The sequence below is a fragment of the Telmatherina bonti genome, assembly GCF_933228915.1.
Source record: "Telmatherina bonti genome assembly, chromosome: 4".
NCBI classification, from domain to species: domain Eukaryota; kingdom Metazoa; phylum Chordata; class Actinopteri; order Atheriniformes; family Telmatherinidae; genus Telmatherina; species Telmatherina bonti.
In genome coordinates, this window is record NC_136622.1 from 5,987,721 (window position 1) to 6,012,873 (window position 25,153).

General features: G+C 51.2%; 1 protein-coding gene across 1 annotated transcript in view; it reads right to left on the reverse strand.

The window, feature by feature from the left end:
• The window catches only part of dennd2da (DENN/MADD domain containing 2Da), a 30,645-nt gene that overhangs the window by 768 nt on the left and 4,724 nt on the right, over positions 1–25,153 (reverse strand). The window contains exons 2-11 of the mRNA XM_079239771.1: positions 23,207–23,382; positions 16,646–16,758; positions 16,505–16,574; positions 16,346–16,423; positions 15,868–16,008; positions 7,730–7,878; positions 1,748–1,919; positions 1,478–1,528; positions 565–646; positions 247–492 (exon numbers count right to left, since the gene is read on the reverse strand). Of these exons, the coding sequence (XP_079095897.1) occupies positions 247–492; positions 565–646; positions 1,478–1,528; positions 1,748–1,919; positions 7,730–7,878; positions 15,868–16,008; positions 16,346–16,423; positions 16,505–16,574; positions 16,646–16,758; positions 23,207–23,382 (1,278 nt within the window). The remainder of the gene's footprint in view (positions 1–246; positions 493–564; positions 647–1,477; positions 1,529–1,747; positions 1,920–7,729; positions 7,879–15,867; positions 16,009–16,345; positions 16,424–16,504; positions 16,575–16,645; positions 16,759–23,206; positions 23,383–25,153) is intronic.

Here is a 25,153-nt window from a genome sequence, read left to right on the forward strand (position 1 = left end):
ATTTCTGGGTATGCTGCTGCGTTACTGGAGACCAGATGGTGGTCCTGGTCCGAGACGTGATACTGGAGGGGGAACATCGAGACTGAGAGCCGCTGGCCGAAACCAGAACTGAGGTACTGCTACAACGGGATGTGAAGCGAACCTTTCAGTCAGTTTGAGCTAAATGTGATCAATGGTTTGATGAATTAAAAGTTTAACCGACTCCTGGTTTGGTCCTGCTGGGATCCCGGACCCGGATCAGCTCACCTTGCTGGGGTCCAGGCTGCTGCTGCTCCACCTCCTGGATAAACAGATCGAACATCTGCGTCTGGATGAACTTCTTGACGAAGTGTCGAGTCGCCTTGGACTCGATTGCCTTGTAGAAACTCCTCTTCTCAAACACGCCGCACTCTCCCGAACGGCCATATTTAACGTAGGAGGCATAATGGCCGACGGTTTTCACAAAGAACTGCAGGAAGGCTTGAGACACCACCCGGTTCACGTCCTCCACCCCTGGAAGAGACGAGCAGAGAGGTTGGTGCTCCTCTAAAGCAACGCCTGCGTGTTTCAGCTCGCTTCGCTCACCTGATGCTTTCTGCCGTTTGCTTAGCGCTTCTAGTATTTCAGTTTGGAGCTTCGGGGGCAGGATGGAGTCTTCATCACCAATCTGGAAGGAAGATTTACAGTTTAAACAAACCTAAATGTAAAAGTCTCCATCCATCTTCTGCCACTTATCCGGGGTCGGGTCACGGGGGCAGCAGCCTAAGCAGGGAAGCCCAGACTTCCCTCTCCCCAGCCACATTTGCCAACTCTGCGGGGGGGATCCCGAGGCGTTCCCAGGCCAGCCGAGAGATATAATCCCTCCAGCGTGTCCTGGGTCTTCCCCGGGGTCTCCTCCCAGAGGGACGTGCCTGGAACACCTCACCAGGGAGGTCCAGGAGGCATCCTGACCAGATGCCCGAGCCACCTCAACTGGTTCCTCTCGATGTGGAGGAGCAGCGGCTCTACTCTGATCTCCTCCTGGATGACCGAGTTCCTCACCCTATCTCTAAGGGAGAGCCCGGCCACCCTGCGGAGGAAACTAATTTCAGCTGCCTGTATACGAGATCTGGTTCTTTCGGTCACGACCCACAGCTCATGACCATAGGTGAGGGTAGGAACGTAGATCGACTGATAAATCGAGAGCTTCGCCTTCTGGCTCAGCTCCTTCTTCACCACGACAGACCGGCGCAGAGTCCGCATTACTGCAGACGCCGCACCGATCCGTCTGTCGATCTCGCGCTCCATCCTTCCCTCACTCGTAAACAAGACCCCGAGATATTTAAACTCCTCCACTTGAGGCAGCACCTGACCCCCGACCCGGAGAGGGCAATCCACCCTATTCCGGCTGAGGACCATGGTCTCAGATTTGGAGGTGCTGATTCTCATCCCAGCCGCTTCACACTCGGCTGCGAATCAAAATGTAAAAGTGTGGAATAAAAAGCAGAAAAGCCGTTACCGAGACGATGAAGGTCTCCTTTCTATCCTCGGACAGATCGACCACCAGCAGCTGTAACACGAAGAGTTAAATGAGTCTGAATCAATACATGAATGAATGAATGCATCCATAGTTACATAAGCTGTATATGTGTGTGCATATTAACAGGTGTAACTTCAGATCTTAGTGGATTGTGGGTATTTTAGATGGCGGCGATCGGAAACGTGGAGAAAAGAGCTGGAAACATCAGAAGTTCTTCCCCTCCTGTGTGGTCTGTCAGCGTTAACTCACATCTCCCTGGTCGGTGACCAGGTCCAGCAGGCGTTTCTGGACCCCCAGCAAATAGGGGGTGGGCGCCATCACCACATCAATCAGGATTTCTGGAACGATGGAGATGAAGGTGTGCTGCCAGGTGAAAGGATAAAGGAGGGCTGCGACTGCATGAATGACCTGAGACAAGGTGCTGCAGGAAGACGAGACAGAAAACATTCAAACTGACGTCCAGATTTCATTTTAACAAACACAGTTTTACTACTTCTTCCCTGCAAACCAGGGCGGATTCGCCTCCACGACACTTAGCATGTCTGACAGCAGGCGCCGAGGTGGATTGGTCTGAAACGGCGGTGTTCCATCAGGTCAGCAGAGCCGCACAACTAGAGGACATGATGTCAGCGAAACGAACACGAACCAAACACGACAACAGAAAAGGTGTTGGGAGCAGCGGTGTAGCGCTGCCGTTCCATCACAGCAGGTATGGTGAATGGATGTTCTGCAGTGGCTTCGCGGGGACGGTGAAACCTTTCTCCCAGTTTTTGCCACCATTTTCCCACCTGAAGCAGCATCGGCGCTGTGTGTATGTAGCCTGAACCAGCGTCAGCATCACATCCATGGTTACACTGTCCATTTAAAGTCCCGCCACAGAGTTGAGGTGCCTTCTGCTCTCTGACTCCCTCTGCTGTTAGGGGCTTGAACAGTTGGAAAATCAGCTCATGACCTGCTTTTCCATAACAGCTGTTTGCAGAAAAAAGGCCTTATTTCTAAAACTTTACCAAAGTGCCATTGTGATCTGGTGTTTCCACTGCGTGGTGTTTCAGCCGTAGTTCTGCTAAGATCTGTTCCCGCGAGACTTCACTTTGACAAGGATGAGTTACGAAACATTGGAGGGGCACATTCGGTTTTTCAGCTTTTTGTTGTTACACTTGGGTTTTATGTAATTCTAGGGGTGATGGAATAATTTAGTTGGGAAGGAGCAATGAACACACCACCGGAATGTAAATATGGAGCAACTGGGTACACATTCGTCTCCTAAGAACCGTTTGATGGAAGCATGAGAATGTGGCATTTCTGCAAAATAAACTAAATCCTACTACGTATAAAGAACGACATCCCGGGGTTCTACTGGATGGGAAAGCACTGGGTAAGAGCTGGGGAAGGACTGGGAAAGAGCTGGGGAAGGACTGAGAAAGAAGTGGGGAAGCACTGAAAAGCACTGGGAAAGCACTGGGAAAGAAGTGGGGAAGTAGTGGGGAAGCGCTGGGAAAGGACTGGGGAAGAAGTGGGAAATAGCTGGGAAAGAAGTGGGGAAGTAGTGGGGAAGCGCTGGGAAAGGACTGGGGAAGAAGTGGGAAAGGACTGGGGAAGAAGTGGGAAATAGCTGGGAAAGAAGTGGGGAAGTAGTGGGAAAGGACTGGGAAAGGACTGGGAAAGAAGTGGGGAAATAGTGGGAAAGCACTGGGAAAGGACTGGGAAAGAAGTGGGGAAGTAGTGGGAAAAAACTGGGAAAGGACTGGGAAAGAAGTGGGGAAGCACTGGAAAGCACTGGGAAAGGACTGGGAAAGAAGTGGAAAAGCACTGGGAAAGGACTGGGAAAGAAGTGGGGAAGTAGTGGGAAAGAGCTGGGAAAGGACTGGGGAAGGACTGGGAAAGGACTGGGGAAGAAGTGGGGAAATAGCTGGGAAAGGACTGGGAAAGAAGTGGGGAAGTACTGGGAAAGAGCTGGGAAGGGACTGGGAAAGAAGTGGGGAAGCACTGGAAAGCACTGGGAAAGCACTGGGAAAGAAGTGGGGAAGTAGTGGGAAAGAGCTGGGAAAGAAGTAGGGAAGTAGTGGGAAAGAGCTGGGAAAGGACTGGGAAAAGTAGGGAAGTAGTGGGAAAGGACTGGGAAAGGACTGGGAAAGAAGTGGGAAAGCACTGGGAAAGAAGTGGGAAAGAAGTGGGGAAGTAGTGGGAAAAAGCTGGGAAAGGAGTGGGGAAGTAGTGGGAAAGAGCTGGGAAGGGACTAGGAAAGCACTGGGAAAGAAGTAGGGAAGTAGTGGGAAAGGACTGGGAAAGAAGTGGGGAAGCACTGGAAAGCACTGGGAAAGAAGTGGGGAAGTAGTGGGAAAGAGCTGGGAAGGGACTAGGAAAGCACTGGGAAAGAAGTGGGGAAGTAGTGGGAAAGAGCTGGGGAAGGACGGGGAAAGCACTGGGAAAGCACTGGGAAAGAAGTGGGGAAGTAGTGGGAAAGAGCTGGGAAGGGACTAGGAAAGCACTGGGAAAGAAGTGGGGAAGTAGTGGGAAAGGACTGGGAAAGAAGTGGGGAAATAGTGGGAAAGCACTGGGAAAGGACTGGGAAAGAAGTGGGGAAGTAGTGGGAAAAAACTGGGAAAGAGCTGGGAAAGGACTGGGAAAGAAGTGGGGAAGCACTGGAAAGCACTGGGAAAGAAGTGGGAAAGTAGTGGGAAAGAGCTGGGAAGGGACTAGGAAAGCACTGGGAAAGGACTGGGAAAGAAGTGGAAAAGCACTGGGAAAGGACTGGGAAAGAAGTGGGGAAGTAGTGGGAAAGAGCTGGGAAAGGACTGGGGAAGGACTGGGAAAGGACTGGGGAAGAAGTGGGGAAATAGCTGGGAAAGGACTGGGAAAGAAGTGGGGAAGTACTGGGAAAGAGCTGGGAAGGGACTGGGAAAGAAGTGGGGAAGCACTGGAAAGCACTGGGAAAGCACTGGGAAAGAAGTGGGGAAGTAGTGGGAAAGAGCTGGGAAAGAGCTGGGAAAGGACTGGGAAAAGTAGGGAAGTAGTGGGAAAGGACTGGGAAAGGACTGGGAAAGAAGTGGGAAAGCACTGGGAAAGAAGTGGGAAAGAAGTGGGGAAGTAGTGGGAAAAAGCTGGGAAAGAGCTGGGAAAGGAGTGGGGAAGTAGTGGGAAAGAGCTGGGAAGGGACTAGGAAAGCACTGGGAAAGAAGTAGGGAAGTAGTGGGAAAGGACTGGGAAAGAAGTGGGGAAGCACTGGAAAGCACTGGGAAAGAAGTGGGGAAGTAGTGGGAAAGAGCTGGGAAGGGACTAGGAAAGCACTGGGAAAGAAGTGGGGAAGTAGTGGGAAAGAGCTGGGGAAGGACGGGGAAAGCACTGGGAAAGCACTGGGAAAGAAGTGGGGAAGTACTGGGAAAGAGCTGGGAAGGGACTGGGAAAGAAGTGGGGAAGCACTGGAAAGCACTGGGAAAGAAGTGGGGAATTAGTGGGAAAGGACTGGGAAAGAAGTAGGGAAGTAGTGGGAAAGAGCTGGGAAAGGACTGGGAAAGAAGTAGGGAAGTAGTGGGAAAGGACTGGGAAAGAAGTGGGGAAGTAGTGGGAAAGAGCTGGGGAAGGACGGGGAAAGAAGTGGGGAAGTAGTGGGAAAAAGCTGGGAAAGAGCTGGGAAAGGACTGGGAAAGAAGTGGGGAAGTAGTGGGAAAGAGCTGGGAAAGGACTGGGGAAGTAGTGGGAAAAAGCTGGGAAAGGACTGGGAAAGAAGTGGGGAAAGAGCTGGGAAAGGACTGGGAAAGCACTGGGAAAGCACTGGGAAAGAAGTGGGGAAGTAGTGGGAAAGAGCTGGGAAAGAGCTGGGAAAGGACTGGGAAAGAAGTGGGGAAGTAGTGGGAAAGAGCTGGGAAAGAAGTAGGGAAGTAGTGGGAAAGAGCTGGGAAAGGACTGGGAAAAGTAGGGAAGTAGTGGGAAAGGACTGGGAAAGGACTGGGAAAGAAGTGGGAAAGCACTGGGAAAGAAGTGGGAAAGAAGTGGGGAAGTAGTGGGAAAAAGCTGGGAAAGGAGTGGGGAAGTAGTGGGAAAGAGCTGGGAAGGGACTAGGAAAGCACTGGGAAAGAAGTAGGGAAGTAGTGGGAAAGGACTGGGAAAGAAGTGGGGAAGCACTGGAAAGCACTGGGAAAGAAGTGGGGAAGTAGTGGGAAAGAGCTGGGAAGGGACTAGGAAAGCACTGGGAAAGAAGTGGGGAAGTAGTGGGAAAGAGCTGGGGAAGGACGGGGAAAGCACTGGGAAAGCACTGGGAAAGAAGTGGGGAAGTAGTGGGAAAGAGCTGGGAAGGGACTAGGAAAGCACTGGGAAAGAAGTGGGGAAGTAGTGGGAAAGGACTGGGAAAGAAGTGGGGAAATAGTGGGAAAGCACTGGGAAAGGACTGGGAAAGAAGTGGGGAAGTAGTGGGAAAAAACTGGGAAAGAGCTGGGAAAGGACTGGGAAAGAAGTGGGGAAGCACTGGAAAGCACTGGGAAAGAAGTGGGAAAGTAGTGGGAAAGAGCTGGGAAGGGACTAGGAAAGCACTGGGAAAGGACTGGGAAAGAAGTGGAAAAGCACTGGGAAAGGACTGGGAAAGAAGTGGGGAAGTAGTGGGAAAGAGCTGGGAAAGGACTGGGGAAGGACTGGGAAAGGACTGGGGAAGAAGTGGGGAAATAGCTGGGAAAGGACTGGGAAAGAAGTGGGGAAGTACTGGGAAAGAGCTGGGAAGGGACTGGGAAAGAAGTGGGGAAGCACTGGAAAGCACTGGGAAAGCACTGGGAAAGAAGTGGGGAAGTAGTGGGAAAGAGCTGGGAAAGGACTGGGAAAAGTAGGGAAGTAGTGGGAAAGGACTGGGAAAGGACTGGGAAAGAAGTGGGAAAGCACTGGGAAAGAAGTGGGAAAGAAGTGGGGAAGTAGTGGGAAAAAGCTGGGAAAGAGCTGGGAAAGGAGTGGGGAAGTAGTGGGAAAGAGCTGGGAAGGGACTAGGAAAGCACTGGGAAAGAAGTAGGGAAGTAGTGGGAAAGGACTGGGAAAGAAGTGGGGAAGCACTGGAAAGCACTGGGAAAGAAGTGGGGAAGTAGTGGGAAAGAGCTGGGAAGGGACTAGGAAAGCACTGGGAAAGAAGTGGGGAAGTAGTGGGAAAGAGCTGGGGAAGGACGGGGAAAGCACTGGGAAAGCACTGGGAAAGAAGTGGGGAAGTACTGGGAAAGAGCTGGGAAGGGACTGGGAAAGAAGTGGGGAAGCACTGGAAAGCACTGGGAAAGAAGTGGGGAATTAGTGGGAAAGGACTGGGAAAGAAGTAGGGAAGTAGTGGGAAAGAGCTGGGAAAGGACTGGGAAAGAAGTAGGGAAGTAGTGGGAAAGGACTGGGAAAGAAGTGGGGAAGTAGTGGGAAAGAGCTGGGGAAGGACGGGGAAAGAAGTGGGGAAGTAGTGGGAAAAAGCTGGGAAAGAGCTGGGAAAGGGCTGGGAAAGGACTGGGAAAGGACTGGGAAAGAAGTGGGGAAGTAGTGGGAAAGAGCTGGGAAAGGACTGGGGAAGTAGTGGGAAAAAGCTGGGAAAGGACTGGGAAAGAAGTGGGGAAAGAGCTGGGAAAGGACTGGGAAAGCACTGGGAAAGCACTGGGAAAGAAGTGGGGAAGTAGTGGGAAAGAGCTGGGAAAGGACTGGGAAAGAAGTGGGGAAGTAGTGGGAAAGAGCTGGGAAAGAAGTAGGGAAGTAGTGGGAAAGAGCTGGGAAAGCACTGGGAAAGAAGTGGGAAAGAAGTGGGGAAGTAGTGGGAAAGAGCTGGGAAAGGACTGGGAAAGAACTGGGAAAGCACTGGGAAAGAAGTGGGGAAGTAGTGGGAAAGGACTGGGAAAGAAGTGGGGAAATAGTGGGAAAGCACTGGGAAAGGACTGGGAAAGAAGTGGGGAAGTAGTGGGAAAGAGCTGGGAAAGCACTGGGAAAGGACTGGGAAAGAAGTGGGGAAGTAGTGGGAAAGAGCTGGGAAAGGACTGGGAAAGAAGTGGGGAAGTAGTGGGAAAAAGCTGGGAAAGAGCTGGGAAAGGACTGGGAAAGAAGTGGGGAAGTAGTGGGAAAAAGCTGGGAAAGAGCTGGGAAAGAACTGGGAAAGGACTGGGAAAGCACTGGGAAAGGACTGGGAAAGGACTGGGAAAGGACTGGGAAAGAAGTGGGGAAGTAGTGGGAAAGAGCTGGGAAAGAGCTTGGAAAGGACTGGGAAAGCTCTAAGTGTGTGAGGGAGCAACATACCCCAGTTCTTCTGCAATGAAGATGATCCGTCTCTCCAGGACGGCGGCTGCAAACACCAACAACACCTCCTTGTCTGTCAGGCAGCCGAACAGAGTGGCGAAGTTGACGTGTTCCAGCCAGGAATCCAGCGGCCGAGTCAGACTGATGATCTAGAGGAGCGTCACAAACGTCACGTCTTTATGCAACATCACAGTTTGATTCTCCAGCTTCCCTCAGGGAAAACTTCTCTTGTCTTTTCTAGATTTCTGACTTCAAATATGCAGCTTCAGTTTCAGTTCGGGTGGTCGGGATTACTGCACACGTGCAGAAATATACACGCATGTACCTTTAAAATAACCTCTAGATCTGGAAAAGTTACTCTGATCATCATATGAAATACTGGATTTTTCACCTCCAGATTCCTGGAATTAGATGTTTGGTTTGTTCATTCACTGTGATCCAGAAACCACGAGTGTCCACAGTTGGACCTCCAGGGCCGCCGTGCTGCAGGCTTTCAGTGTATCCCTGCTCCAACACACTTGACTCACATTAAACAGATCAAACAGCATATGATGTTCTGCTTAATGACTGATTTATTCGAGTCAGGTGTGTTGGAGCAGAGAAACATGGAAAACCTGCAGGATTGTGGCCCTTGAGGACCGAAGCTGGACACCCCGGTTGTAATTAATGTGTCAATGAGTAAATAAATAACTGCGTATTTATGTAAATTAAATTAAATCAAATGTAAGAATAAAATTTTAAATAAAATTAGAACAAAATGTAAATAATAGGAATATGAATGAAATACTTTGACACATTTATAAATAACATTTACAATATTAAAACATATACTGTATATAAAATTTAAAAAGTGTTATTAAAAGTATGTTATATGTTATGTTATGTTATGTTATGTTATAGAAATATCAAATAAAATACTTTTTTAAATTGAGTCAAATGTCTCCAGAAATGTCTCTCAGGTTTCATTAAATGAAAATTGATCATGTACTTGTACGTTTTTTTAGTAAAACGAAGGATTGGAGGTTATATTGCTGGAATCTTACTGGTCTGGCCCAGTTAAGATGTGACGGTGCTGAATGTCGCTCCTGGAGTAAAAAGAGTTCAACACCTCTGCTTTAGGGGGTACTGGACTGAAAATGACTCCACAGGGGGGGCAGTGGTTTGGGAACTACAGCTCTAAAGTGATTCAGGTTAGTTTTAGCCATAAAATTAAACATCCAGAGCAGCGCCTACACAGCTGACAGGAATAAAGGGCTTTTAGAAGCCACAGAAGCGTGTCGTTGTCCTTTGTCATGCTGTTCACAGTAACGAGCACAAAGCAATGGCCTGCAATGCATGAGCAAATGCTTTGGATGACTGCGAGCTGTTGAAACAGGGTCTGAGGCATAATGGGAAAAGTGTTGAGTTTCTGCTCAGAGGGGAAGGTTGGGTAACTTGGGACAGGTTCAGACAACTCCACACAAACACGCCCAGGAGGAACGGATCATGTAAAGTCAGATTTGCTCTGTGTGATCCAGCTGTTTTACTGTCCCAGTGTAAGCAGCTGCATCTGCGATCATGCAGTTAAATGCTAACAGAGCTGCACTACGTACTGAAACAGTAACTATCCAACGTACACGTTAGTCGCATCGCAGAATGTTCAGCAAACAAGTAAAACTTTGAGGTGTTTTTGTTGCTAAATGCCACAAGAAAACCTGGTTCTTCGTCAATGATGACTCATTTCTGAGAGAAATGCCAGATCACAGACACTTTAGAACAAATTCAGGCAACCTTTGGTACTTCTGGCTCAGTTACACGACTGGTAAGTCTGCAGTAGATGTGGTCCAGATGTCAGTCGCCAGCTTGGATGTGGGTTACAGGAAGAGTCTCATCGGGCCAGATGTGGTCCAAGCAGAAGGAGGAGCTGGGCAGAAATGGCAGCAGGGTGCTTGTGGACCACCTCTGGCAGGCTGGAGGATGAGTTTTGGCTTCCAGACCAAAGACGGACCAAACCAAGCAGCAGAAGTGGTCCGAACATTTTCTCCTGTCTGAGTTTTGTCAGATAGGCTGAAGACTTGGAGTTCAAGGCAAGGTCTTGATAAAGTATTTTAAATGTCTTACAGATGTATTTGTGTGTAGCATGGTTAGCACTGTGGCCTAATAGCATCGAAGGTCGCTGGTTTGAGTCTTGGCTGGTTAGAACGGTTTTTCTGTGTGTTTACATGTTCTTCCTATGTATGTGTTGGTTCTCTCCGGGTACTCCGGCTTCCTCCCACCGCCCAGACATGCATGTTAGGTTGATTGATTACTTATCACATGTAAGTTGCTTCTACCAAATGACTATATAAAAAGAATAAAAAGGAAAGTAATGTAGATGTATTTGTGGAATAACTGTAGATGTATTTAACTGGAAATACACATAGTTGATACACCTCCATGTGAATTACACAACCTCCTCATCTTGATCTCCACCCAACCTCCTCTTCCTCCTCACATCGTGCCGCAATCACTGCCTCAGAAACAGGAAGTTGGAATTCTTTTTAACCTTGTTTTACTGTCAGCAGAAAAATGTGTAGTTTCTAAGTCCAGGACATCATTTACTGAAAACAGACTTCTTAAAACAGAAATGATGATGGACCATGTCACGAATCTCACATCATCTCCACCATGACGATGAGTTCACTGTCCTCCGACGGCTCCACAGTCACCAGATCTACATCCAGCAGAGCAGCTTTGGGACGTGGTGGAACGGGAGATTCTCATCATGATGAGGTGGAACGGGACATTCTCATCATGATGAGGTGGAACGGGAGATTCTCATCATGATGAGGTGGAACGGGAGATTCTCATGGTGATGAGGTGGAACGGGAGATTCTCATGGTGATGAGGTGGAACGGAAGATTCTCATCATGATGTGGTGGAACGGGAGATTCTCATGGTGATGAGGGGGAACGGGAGATTCTCATGGTGATGAGGTGGAACGGGAGATTCTCATCATGATGTGGTGGAACGGGAGATTCTCATCATGATGTGGTGGAACGGGAGATTCTCATCATGATGAGGTGGAACGGGAGATTCTCATCATGATGTGGTGGAACGGGAGATTCGCATGGTGATGAGGTGGAGCGGGAGATTCTCATGGTGTTGAGGTGGAATGGGAGATTCTCATGGTGATGAGGTGAAACGGGATATTCTCATGGTGATGAGGTGGAACGGGGGATTCTCATCATGATGAGGTGGAACGGGAGATTCTCATGGTGATGAGGTGGAACGGGAGATTCTCATCATGATGAGGTGGAACGGGAGATTCTCATGGTGATGAGGTGGAACGGGAGATTCTCATGGTGATGAGGTGGAACGGGAGATTCTCATGGTGATGAGGGGGAACGGGAGATTCTCATGGTGATGAGGGGGAACGGGAGATTCTCATGGTGATGAGGTGGAACGGGACATTCTCATCATGATGAGGTGGGACGGGAGATTCTCATGGTGATGAGGTGGAACGGGAGATTCTCATGGTGATGAGGTGGAACGGGAGATTCTCATCATGATGAGGTGGAACGGGAGATTCTCATGGTGATGAGGTGGAACGGGAGATTCTCATGGTGATGAGGGGGAACGGGAGATTCTCATGGTGATGAGGGGGAACGGGAGATTCTCATGGTGATGAGGTGGAACGGGACATTCTCATCATGATGAGGTGGGACGGGAGATTCTCATGGTGATGAGGTGGAACGGGAGATTCTCATGGTGATGAGGTGGAACGGGAGATTCTCATCATGATGAGGTGGAACGGGAGATTCTCATGGTGATGAGGGGGAACGGGAGATTCTCATGGTGATGAGGTGGAACGGGAGATTCTCATCATGATGTGGTGGAACGGGAGATTCTCATCATGATGTGGTGGAACGGGAGATTCTCATCATGATGAGGTGGAACGGGAGATTCTCATCATGATGTGGTGGAACGGGAGATTCTCATGGTGATGAGGTGGAACGGGAGATTCTCATGGTGTTGAGGTGGAATGGGAGATTCTCATGGTGATGAGGTGAAACGGGATATTCTCATGGTGATGAGGTGGAACGGGGGATTCTCATCATGATGAGGTGGAACGGGAGATTCTCATCATGATGAGGTGGAACGGGACATTCTCATCATGATGAGGTGGAACGGGAGATTCTCATCATGATGAGGTGGAACGGGAGATTCTCATGGTGATGAGGTGGAACGGGAGATTCTCATGGTGATGAGGTGGAACGGAAGATTCTCATCATGATGTGGTGGAACGGGAGATTCTCATGGTGATGAGGGGGAACGGGAGATTCTCATGGTGATGAGGTGGAACGGGAGATTCTCATCATGATGTGGTGGAACGGGAGATTCTCATCATGATGTGGTGGAACGGGAGATTCTCATCATGATGAGGTGGAACGGGAGATTCTCATCATGATGTGGTTGAACGGGAGATTCGCATGGTGATGAGGTGGAGCGGGAGATTCTCATGGTGTTGAGGTGGAATGGGAGATTCTCATGGTGATGAGGTGAAACGGGATATTCTCATGGTGATGAGGTGGAACGGGGGATTCTCATCATGATGAGGTGGAACGGGAGATTCTCATGGTGATGAGGTGGAACGGGAGATTCTCATCATGATGAGGTGGAACGGGAGATTCTCATGGTGATGAGGTGGAACGGGAGATTCTCATGGTGATGAGGTGGAACGGGAGATTCTCATGGTGATGAGGGGGAACGGGAGATTCTCATGGTGATGAGGGGGAACGGGAGATTCTCATGGTGATGAGGTGGAACGGGACATTCTCATCATGATGAGGTGGGACGGGAGATTCTCATGGTGATGAGGTGGAACGGGAGATTCTCATGGTGATGAGGTGGAACGGGAGATTCTCATCATGATGAGGTGGAACGGGAGATTCTCATGGTGATGAGGTGGAACGGGAGATTCTCATGGTGATGAGGGGGAACGGGAGATTCTCATGGTGATGAGGGGGAACGGGAGATTCTCATGGTGATGAGGTGGAACGGGACATTCTCATCATGATGAGGTGGGACGGGAGATTCTCATGGTGATGAGGTGGAACGGGAGATTCTCATGGTGATGAGGTGGAACGGGAGATTCTCATCATGATGAGGTGGAACGGGAGATTCTCATGGTGATGAGGGGGAACGGGAGATTCTCATGGTGATGAGGTGGAACGGGAGATTCTCATCATGATGTGGTGGAACGGGAGATTCTCATCATGATGTGGTGGAACGGGAGATTCTCATCATGATGAGGTGGAACGGGAGATTCTCATCATGATGTGGTGGAACGGGAGATTCTCATGGTGATGAGGTGGAACGGGAGATTCTCATGGTGTTGAGGTGGAATGGGAGATTCTCATGGTGATGAGGTGAAACGGGATATTCTCATGGTGATGAGGTGGAACGGGGGATTCTCATCATGATGAGGTGGAACGGGAGATTCTCATCGTGATGAGGTGGAACGGGAGATTCTCATGGTGATGAGGTGGAACGGGAGATTCTCATGGTGATGAGGTGGAACGGGAGATTCTCATGGTGATGAGGGGGAACGGGAGATTCTCATGGTGATGAGGGGGAACGGGAGATTCTCATGGTGATGAGGTGGAACGGGACATTCTCATCATGATGAGGTGGGACGGGAGATTCTCATGGTGATGAGGTGGAACGGGAGATTCTCATGGTGATGAGGTGGAACGGGAGATTCTCATCATGATGAGGTGGAACGGGAGATTCTCATGGTGATGAGGTGGAACGGGAGATTCTCATGGTGATGAGGGGGAACGGGAGATTCTCATGGTGATGAGGGGGAACGGGAGATTCTCATGGTGATGAGGTGGAACGGGACATTCTCATCATGATGAGGTGGGACGGGAGATTCTCACGGTGATGAGGTGGAACGGGAGATTCTCATGGTGATGAGGTGGAACGGGAGATTCTCATCATGATGAGGTGGAACGGGAGATTCTCATCATGATGAGGTGGAACGGGAGATTCTCATGGTGATGAGGTGGAACGGGAGATTCTCATCATGATGAGGTGGAACGGGAGATTCTCATCATGATGAGGTGGAACGGGAGATTCTTATGGTGATGAGGTGGAACAGGAGATTCTCATCATGATGAGGTGGAACGGGAGATTCTCATGGTGATGAGGAGGAACGGGAGATTCTCATGGTGATGAGGTGGAACGGGAGATTCTCATGGTGATGAGGTGGAACGGGAGATTCTCATCATGATGAGGTGGAACGGGAGATTCTCATGATGATGAGATGGAATGGGAGATTCTCATGGTGATGAGGTGGAACGGTAGATTCTCATCATGATGAGGTGAAACGAGAGATTCTCATGGTGATGAGGTGGAACGGGAGATTCTCATCATGATGAGGTGGAACGGGAGATTCTCATGGTGATGAGGTGGAATGGGAGATTCTCATGGTGATGAGGTGGAACGGGAGATTCTCATGGTGATGAGGTGGAACGGCAGATTCTCATCATGAGGTGGAACGGGAGATTCTCATCATGATGAGGTGGAACGGGAGATTCTCATCATGATGAGGTGGAACGGGAGATTCTCATCATGATGAGGTGGAACGGGAGATTCTCATCATGATGAGGTGGAACGGGAGATTCTCATCATGATGAGGTGGAACGGGAGATTCTCATCATGATGAGGTGGAACGGGAGATTCTCATGGTGATGAGGTGGAATGGGAGATTCTCATGGTGATGAGGTGGAACGGCAGATTCTCATCATGATGAGGTGGAACTGGAGATTCTCATGGTGATGAGGTGGAACGGGAGATTCTCATCATGATGAGGTGGAACGGGAGATTCTCATCATGATGAGGTGGAACGGGAGATTCTCATCACGATGAGGTTGAACGGGAGATTCTCATCATGATGAGGTGGAACGGGAGATTCTCATCATGATGAGGTGGAACGGGAGATTCTCATCATGATGAGGTTGAACGGGAGATTCTCATGGTGATGAGGTGGAACGGGAGATTCTCATGGTGATGAGGTGGAACGGGAGATTCTCATGGTGATGAGGTGGAACGGGAGATTCTTATCATGATGTGGTGGAACGGGAGATTCTCATCATGATGTGGTGGAACGGGAGATTCTCATCATGATGTCGTGGAACGGGAGATTCTCATCATGATGAGGTGGAACGGGAGATTCTCATCATGATGAGGTGGAACTGGAGATTCTCATGGTGATGAGGTGGAACGGGAGATTCTCATCATGATGAGGTGGAACGGGAGATTCTCATCATGATGAGGTGGAACGGGAGATTCTCATGGTGATGAGGTGGAACGGGAGATTCTCATGGTGATGAGGTGGAATGGGAGATTCTCATGGTGATGAGGTGGAACGGGAGATTCTTATCATGATGTGGTGGAACGGGAGATTCTCATCATGATGTGGTGGAACGGGAGATTCTCATCATGATGTGGTGGAACGGGAGATTCTCATCATGATGAGGTGGAACGGGAGATTCTCATCATGATGATGTGGAACGGGAGATTCTCATGGTGATGAGGTGGAACGGGAGATTCTCATCATGATGAGGTGGAACACGAGATTCTCATGGTGATGAGGTGGAACAGGAGATTCTCATCATGAGGTGGAACACGAGATTCTCATGGTGATGAGTTGGAACGAAGTCAGGAAGTAAGAGTGAAAGAATAAGAGCAGAGAGTGGGTCTGTTGTGAGTCATGGATGTTGTCAAGGTGACCATGCCAGTGTTTAGTTTCATTTTCTCTTCCAGATAGCTGACCTCTTTGTGACCTGCCCGATTATCTGAGCTGCTTTTGTGTGACGGATGTTGTCCCATCTTCTTATCTCAGAAGTGGCTTTTACAGAACAATGTTATTGTGGATAAATAATAACGATGTGTAGAAACTTAAACAAAACAAACTCGGATCTAATCAAATTAAACTGACATCAGCAAAAATGGATCAGTTTGTAATTATGTTGAGCAAAGCAGACGGATGTCGGGTAAAAACGTGAACTTCTGTGAGTTGTTCTGGGTTTGGATGGGAGGACTAAATGTGAATAAAGCAGTTATTGGAGCAGGGTGCAGGGTTGGGGGAGGGGTTCTGGTTCTGCTCTGACCTCAGTGCCCGACTCAGGAATGAAGCTCTTAATCTCCACTGTGTGTCCGGGAGCTGGGAATGAAGCCTCTCTCAGCTTCTGCATGAATGGGTAGATCATAGCCATGGAGATCTGCCGCCGCTTCTCCACCTCATCAAATATCTGCACACATGGAAGAACACACTCATAACACAGCTGCACGACCGCGTCCACGGAGCTGCGATGGACAGTCACGCTTCATTCAGCTTCATGTACTGCTTCTTATTGGCTCAATTTAGCTAAAAAACCTGCGGCTCTATCTTTTTGAGTTCAAAGTATTTTCCTGAAATGATCTTTTTAAAGCACAAACTTACATTTACAAGCACAAGACGTCTTACATTAAACTGACTCCATGAACTGAGAATTCTCCACTTGCACACATTTATTCAGCATTTAGAGTCTAACTATGTTCGCAGTGTGTCCAAACCAACATAAAAAGGTGTTTTCTGGAGTTTCTCACCTTGGAGAAGAGGCCGAAGCAGGCCAGGCTGCTGATGATGCAGTAGGCCTCTGGTGGTCGAGCTCCCTTCCCTCCAGGCTGCAGAGAAACACGTTTGGTCTGTTTGAACAGAAATCAAAGCTTATTCTCCACGATGGAGATTTAAATCCACACACTGACCAGTAACCTCCTGCAGTATCCGTTTCTTCTGCTGCCGTCGATTTCAGTCAGAACGAAGGAGAACGTCTCGCTGGAAACGAGAAGAGCAAAAGTCAGACATGACCGCGAGACGAAGGTGGCGGCGCCGGAGGAGTCCTCTACCTGTGGTACTCAGTCAGAGGAGCCCAGTTGATGCCCTCTGGGAAACAGAAGAGAGTGATGGCCTTCAGGGTCTTCTCCTCCTCCTCCTTCTGGAACCGGGCCATCAGGTCTCTCTGCAGGGAAACACAGACGTCCATCTGGCCTCAGAGGATCCAGGCCAGAGACCAGACCAGAGTCTAGACCAGAGTCTAGACACGGGACCAGACCAGAGTCTAGACACGGGACCAGGCCAGAGTCCAGACCAGAGTCTAGACAAGGGACTAGGCCAGAGTCCAGGCCAGAGACCAGACCAGAGTCCAGGCCAGAGACCAGACCAGAGTCCAGGCCAGAGACCAGACCAGAGACCAGGCCAGAGTCCAGGCCAGAGTCCAGGCCAGAGTCTAGACAAGGGACTAGGCCAGAGTCCAGGCCAGAGACCAGACCAGAGTCTAGACCAGAGTCTAGACACGGGACCAGACCAGAGTCTAGACACGGGACCAGGCCAGAGTCCAGACCAGAGTCTAGACAAGGGACTAGGCCAGAGTCCAGGCCAGAGACCAGACCAGAGTCCAGACCAGAGACCAGACCAGAGACCAGACCAGAGTCTAGACACGGGACCAGACAAGAGACCAGGCCAGAGTCCAGGCCAGAGTCTAGACAAGGGACTAGGCCAGAGTCCAGGCCAGAGACCAGACCAGAGTCTAGACCAGAGTCTAGACACGGGACCAGACCAGAGTCTAGACACGGGACCAGGCCAGAGTCCAGACCAGAGTCTAGACAAAGGACTAGGCCAGAGTCCAGGCCAGAGACCAGACCAGAGTCCAGACCAGAGACCAGACCAGAGTCTAGACAAGGGACCAGGCCAGAGTCTAGACACGGGACCAGACCAGAGTCTAGACACGGGACCAGGCCAGAGTCCAGACCAGAGTCTAGACCAAAGACCAGACCAGAGTCTAGACACGGGACCAGGCCAGAGTCCAGACCAGAGTCTAGACAAGGGACTAGGCCAGAGTCCAGGCCAGAGACCAGACCAGAGTCCAGACCAGAGACCAGACCAGAGACCAGACCAGAGTCTAGACACGGGACCAGACAAGAGACCAGGCCAGAGTCCAGGCCAGAGTCTAGACAAGGGACTAGGCCAGAGTCCAGGCCAGAGACCAGACCAGAGTCTAGACCAGAGTCTAGACACGGGACCAGACCAGAGTCTAGACACGGGACCAGGCCAGAGTCCAGACCAGAGTCTAGACAAAGGACTAGGCCAGAGTCCAGGCCAGAGACCAGACCAGAGTCCAGACCAGAGACCAGACCAGAGTCTAGACAAGGGACCAGGCCAGAGTCTAGACACGGGACCAGACCAGAGTCTAGACACGGGACCAGGCCAGAGTCCAGACCAGAGTCTAGACCAAAGACCAGACCAGAGTCTAGACACGGGGCCAGGCCACAGTCTAGACCAGAGTCTAGACCAGAGTCTAGACCAAAGTCCAGGCCAGAGACCAGACCAGAGTCTAGACCAGAGTCTAGACACGGGACCAGACCAGAGTCTAGACACGGGACCAGGCCAGAGTCCAGACCAGAGTCTAGACAAGGGACTAGGCCAGAGTCCAGGCCAGAGTCCAGACCAGAGACCAGACCAGAGACCAGGCCAGAGTCCAGGCCAGAGTCCAGGCCAGAGTCTAGACAAGGGACTAGGCCAGAGTCCAGGCCAGAGACCAGACATGGGACCAGACCAGAGACCAGGCCAGAGTCCAGGCCAGAGTCTAGACAAGGGACTACGCCAGAGTCCAGACCAGAGACCAGACCAGAGTCTAGACACGGGACCAGACCAGAGACCAGACCAGAGTCTAGACAAGGGACTAGGCCAGAGTCCAGGCCAGAGACCAGACCAGAGTCCAGACCAGAGACCAGACCAGAGACCAGACCAGAGACCAGACCAGAGTCTAGACCAGAGTCTAGACATGGGACCAGACCAGAGACCAGGCCAGAGTCCAGGCCAGAGTCTAGACAAGGGACTACGCCAGAGTCCAGGCCAGAGACCAGACCAGAGTCCAGGCCAGAGACCAGACCAGAGACCAGGCCAGAGACCAGGCCAGAGTCTAGACAAGGGACTAGGCCAGAGTCCAGGCCAGAGACCAGACCAGAGTCTAGACCAGAGTCTAGACACGGGACCAGACCAGAGTCTAGACACGGGACCAGGCCAGAGTCCAGACCAGAGTCTAGACAAGGGACTAGGCCAGAGTCCAGGCCAGAGACCAGACCAGAGTCCAGACCAGAGACCAGACCAGAGACCAGACACGGGACCCGACCAGAGACCAGACCAGAGTCTAGACAAGGGACTAGGCCAGAGTCCAGGCCAGAGACCAGACCAGAGACCAGACCAGAGTCTAGACACGGGACCAGACCAGAGTCTCAACACTGGACCAGACCAGAGTCTAGACCAGAGTCTAGACCAAAGACCAGACCAGAGTCTAGACACGGGGCCTGGCCAGAGTCTAGACCAGAGTCCAGACCAGAGTCGAGACCAGAGTCTAGACCAGAGTCTAGACCAAAGACCAGACCAGAGTCTCAATACTGGACCAGACCAGAATCTAGTCACGGGACCAGGACAGAGTCCAGACCAGAGTCTAGACAAGGGACTAGGCCAGAGTCCAGGCCAGAGACCAGACCAGAGTCTAGACACGGGACCAGACCAGAGTCTAGACACGGGACCAGGCCAGAGTCCAGACCAGAGTCTAGACAAGGGACTAGGCCAGAGTCCAGGCCAGAGACCAGACCAGAGTCCAGACCAGAGACCAGACCAGAGACCAGACACGGGACCCGACCAGAGACCAGACCAGAGTCTAGACAAGGGACTAGGCCAGAGTCCAGGCCAGAGACCAGACCAGAGACCAGACCAGAGTCTAGACACGGGACCAGACCAGAGTCTAGACACGGGACCAGACCAGAGTCCAGACCAGAGTCTAGACACAGGACCAGACCAGAGTCTCAACACTGGACCAGACCAGAGTCTAGACCAGAGTCTAGACCAAAGACCAGACCAGAGTCTAGACACGGGGCCTGGCCAGAGTCTAGACCAGAGTCCAGACCAGAGTCGAGACCAGAGTCGAGACCAGAGTCTAGACCAAAGACCAGACCAGAGTCTCAATACTGGACCAGACCAGAATCTAGTCACGGGACCAGGACAGAGTCCAGACCAGAGTCTAGACAAGGGACTAGGCCAGAGTCCAGGCCAGAGACCAGACCAGAGTCTAGACCAGAGACCAGACCAGAGTCTAGACAAGGGACCAGGCCAGAGTCTAGACACGGGACCAGACCAGAGTCTAGACACGGGACCAGGCCAGAGTCCAGACCAGAGTCTAGACCAAAGACCAGACCAGAGTCTAGACACGGGGCCAGGCCACAGTCTAGACCAGAGTCTAGACCAGAGTCTAGACCAAAGTCCAGGCCAGAGACCAGACCAGAGTCTAGACCAGAGTCTAGACACGGGACCAGGCCAGAGTCCAGACCAGAGTCTAGACAAGGGACTAGGCCAGAGTCCAGGCCAGAGTCCAGACCAGAGACCAGACCAGAGACCAGGCCAGAGACCAGGCCAGAGTCCAGGCCAGAGTCCAGGCCAGAGTCCAGGCCAGAGTCCAGGCCAGAGTCTAGACAAGGGACTAGGCCAGAGTCCAGGCCAGAGACCAGACATGGGACCAGACCAGAGACCAGGCCAGAGTCCAGGCCAGAGTCTAGACAAGGGACTACGCCAGAGTCCAGACCAGAGACCAGACCAGAGTCTAGACACGGGACCAGACCAGAGACCAGACCAGAGTCTAGACAAGGGACTAGGCCAGAGTCCAGGCCAGAGACCAGACCAGAGTCCAGACCAGAGACCAGACCAGAGACCAGACCAGAGACCAGACCAGAGTCTAGACCAGAGTCTAGACATGGGACCAGACCAGAGACCAGGCCAGAGTCCAGGCCAGAGTCTAGACAAGGGACTACGCCAGAGTCCAGGCCAGAGACCAGACCAGAGTCCAGGCCAGAGACCAGACCAGAGACCAGGCCAGAGACCAGGCCAGAGTCTAGACAAGGGACTAGGCCAGAGTCCAGGCCAGAGACCAGACCAGAGTCTAGACCAGAGTCTAGACACGGGACCAGACCAGAGTCTAGACACGGGACCAGGCCAGAGTCCAGACCAGAGTCTAGACAAGGGACTAGGCCAGAGTCCAGGCCAGAGACCAGACCAGAGTCCAGACCAGAGACCAGACCAGAGACCAGACACGGGACCCGACCAGAGACCAGACCAGAGTCTAGACAAGGGACTAGGCCAGAGTCCAGGCCAGAGACCAGACCAGAGACCAGACCAGAGTCTAGACACGGGACCAGACCAGAGTCTCAACACTGGACCAGACCAGAGTCTAGACCAGAGTCTAGACCAAAGACCAGACCAGAGTCTAGACACGGGGCCTGGCCAGAGTCTAGACCAGAGTCCAGACCAGAGTCGAGACCAGAGTCTAGACCAAAGACCAGACCAGAGTCTCAATACTGGACCAGACCAGAATCTAGTCACGGGACCAGGACAGAGTCCAGACCAGAGTCTAGACAAGGGACTAGGCCAGAGTCCAGGCCAGAGACCAGACCAGAGTCTAGACACGGGACCAGACCAGAGTCTAGACACGGGACCAGGCCAGAGTCCAGACCAGAGTCTAGACAAGGGACTAGGCCAGAGTCCAGGCCAGAGACCAGACCAGAGTCCAGACCAGAGACCAGACCAGAGACCAGACACGGGACCCGACCAGAGACCAGACCAGAGTCTAGACAAGGGACTAGGCCAGAGTCCAGGCCAGAGACCAGACCAGAGACCAGACCAGAGTCTAGACACGGGACCAGACCAGAGTCTAGACACGGGACCAGACCAGAGTCCAGACCAGAGTCTAGACACAGGACCAGACCAGAGTCTCAACACTGGACCAGACCAGAGTCTAGACCAGAGTCTAGACCAAAGACCAGACCAGAGTCTAGACACGGGGCCTGGCCAGAGTCTAGACCAGAGTCCAGACCAGAGTCGAGACCAGAGTCTAGACCAAAGACCAGACCAGAGTCTCAATACTGGACCAGACCAGAATCTAGTCACGGGACCAGGACAGAGTCCAGACCAGAGTCTAGACAAGGGACTAGGCCAGAGTCCAGGCCAGAGACCAGACCAGAGTCTAGACCAGAGTCTAGACACGGGACCAGGCCAGAGTCCAGACCAGAGTCTAGACAAGGGACTAGGCCAGAGTCCAGGCCAGAGACCAGACCAGAGTCCAGACCAGAGACCAGACCAGAGTCTAGACACGGGACCAGACCAGAGACCAGGCCAGAGTCCAGGCCAGAGACCAGACCAGAGTCCAGGCCAGAGACCAGGCCAGAGTCCAGGCCAGAGACCAGACCAGAGACCAGACCAGAATCCAGGCCAGAGTCCAGGCCAGAGTCTAGACAAGGGACTAGGCCAGAGTCCAGGCCAGAGACCAGACCAGAGTCCAGACCAGAGTCTAGACACGGGACCAGACCAGAGTCCAGGCCAGAGACCAGACCAGAGTCTTGACACGGGACCAGACCAGAGACCAGGCCAGAGTCCAGGCCAGAGTCTAGACACGGGACCAGACCAGAGACCAGGCCAGAGTCTAGACACGGGACCAGACCAGAGTGTAGACCAGAGACCAGACCAGAGACCAGACCAGAGTCTCGACACTGGACCAGACCAGAGTCTAGATAAGGGACTAGGCCAGAGTCCAGACCAGAGTGTAGACCAGAGACCAGACCAGAGACCAGACCAGAGTCCAGGCCAGAGCTAGACACGGGAACAGACCAGAAGCCAGGCCAGAGTCCAGACCAGAGCTAGACACGGGACCAGACCAGAGTCTAGACCAGAGACCAGATCAGGGACCACATTAAATCCAGGTTAAAACGTTTTTCAATAAAATCTGCGCAGCAACTTTTAACTTAATTTGAATTATTTTAATTTAATGTCAGATTTTAGTGATATTGTTGTTGTTTTCATCCTTGTCTCTAGACACTGTGTGAAATGCTTGTTCGGTTTCATGTGAAGCCCTTTGTTCTGTACCCCACCCTGTGCCTGTAAAGCGGACCAAGCGATGCTAAAGCGGCTCCTAAACAACACGACAGCATGGTTCCACTTTGCAAAGCTGCATCTGACATGTTGGGTCCGATGGCAGCAAACCAAACTCAGTGTTCCAGCACAGTGATGGAGGGTTGATGATCTGGACCTGGACACCTTGCAGCCACTGACTGGTCCATGAACTCCTCTGGACACCAAGATACAGGAGAGCAGGAGGGTCCGGGTCCGATCCTTGAGAGCGACAATCCTGCAGGTTGTCTATGTGCGCTGCTCCAACACGCCTGACCTAATGAGTCATTCTGCAGAACTTCAAAGGCTGTTGCATCCATTTAAACTGAGTCAGGTGTGTTGCAGTAGTGATACAGTGAAAACCTGCAGGACCCTTGAGGTTCGGACACCGTTGTTCAGAGTCTAAACGGCGTCCTGCAGCAGGACGAGGATCCAAACGGCAGCAGATCCACAGCAGAAGAACTCAGACTGACCTTAGGGAACTGGTAGGAGATCTGAGGCTCGTAGCTGCTGCCGTCTTTGGTCTTCTTGAGGCTTACCACCACCAGATACTCGAAGAAGTACTGCCCGCTGGCGTAGCGGTGCTGCCTGGACGTGTTGTCGGCCTCTGACGGGGCCAGCACTTCCTCAGGTTCCACATCTTTAGCTTCTGCACAACAACACACAATTACACGGCGCTTCAGTGTGTAAGTTGGGTCATTTCACACAAACGCACATTATGAAAGGCCCGACGCCTAATGTACAGGCTGGAAACATCATCACTGAGACGGTCAGACACGTTTGCCTGACTGGAATCCTTTGGAATAAACTTGTCGAGTTTCTTTTTCACATTTACACTCAGCAGGAATCTGCAGCAACGCCGAGGTCGGCTGAACTCTGCAGGAGACCGAAGGCGTCACTCCGAGCAAAGGTCACCCAACTTCGCCCTCCAACGCTCAATATCACTGATTAACGTTTTTGTTTAACCTGCACACACACACACACATACACACACACACACACACACACACACAAGCAGATGGCAGTTTCACATGAAGTTAGATATAATGAAGGAAAGCCCGTTTGTTTGGTATTTCTGCACACCGCCTCCGTCTGCAGAGAAACACGTTTAAGGAGGTCAACAGGAACTGCATTAAGCCGTAACGGCATCGAAACATCTTCTGATGATCATTCAGGGTCAGAACAACACAGAACTCCTTCCTCTTCTGCAACGGCTTCTATAAACGGGGTCAGCACCTTGTATGTCCACCGTGCTGCTGAAGAGCTGCTCTTCTTCTGTTACTGATAACCACATGAAGCAGAGATGGTGTGTCTTCTCAGTGTGTTTGCAGACGAGGGGAGTGGGGGGGGGGGCACCACACACCTTGCTGTGGTCTACAGGCAGATCAGCAGCAAACCTTTCGGTGAAGCCATTTTACCTTTGGCTCCTCTGAGCGATTATAAAACAGCTACTTTTACACTTGAGTTCAAACTTCAGCTTCTGTAGCGTCTTTTTAAGCCCTGGTGCCTCTAATGTTGGAGTTTCTGACACATCTGCTTCTACAGATGGAAACCGTCCCGTTTCTTCCCCATCAGCCTTAAACTGCTGTGTACAGTAAACCCAAAGTCAGCTGATAGTTGCTGTGGAGGCGTACGGAGCCAGATACTCTCAGGATCCGTGTCTGACTGGACAGAGAAGCAGAGGTTGAATATCAGCTGCAGTTCCATTTCTGCTCCAGCTCATTTCTGACGAAAACAACTAAACACGAGTGTTTTTCTGTGTTTGCCAGTTTCCTCCGCAGACTCGACGACTTCCTGCCTCCACTGCGCTTTGAGGTGCAGATTGACTTTTGGTATCAGTGTACCACCTTTTAACCTCTGAAACTTAAAAAACGACCCAGAAGGAAGTTAATGTGTGTGATGGTTAACAGGAAACTGGCTGCAGACATTTTTCTTCAAGTTGAGATTTTCTCGTCGGGGAAAAACTGTTTTATTGTTTTTAGATTTAATTCTTTATTCTGCATCAATCTCCCGGCCGACTCTGAGTCGACCGGAGCGCTTCTCCTGGAGAGATGACCATTTAAAGCTACGAAGGCTCAGCCCTAGTCCGACAGTGAAACCAAACTGATGAATGTGAAGGATCAGACTCGGCTGTTATCGCATTAAAAACAATGCAACTAAAGAGACTATTTTTATTCCTAGAGATAATCCGGACACTTATAAAATAAAAGAGAGCTGTTTGGGAACAGACTGCTCAGTGGACTACCGGGAGGTCCGATAGTGTTGTAGCGTTATAGTATTGGATCAATGAGTCATCTTACTGGGAAATATTTTGCATCAATCAAATCACAAGACTTTCAGCTTTTCAACCCCATGTAGACATGGTTACACAGCCGACCAGCCCAGAGAAGATCTGAAGAAACCACAGATGACCTGCTTTA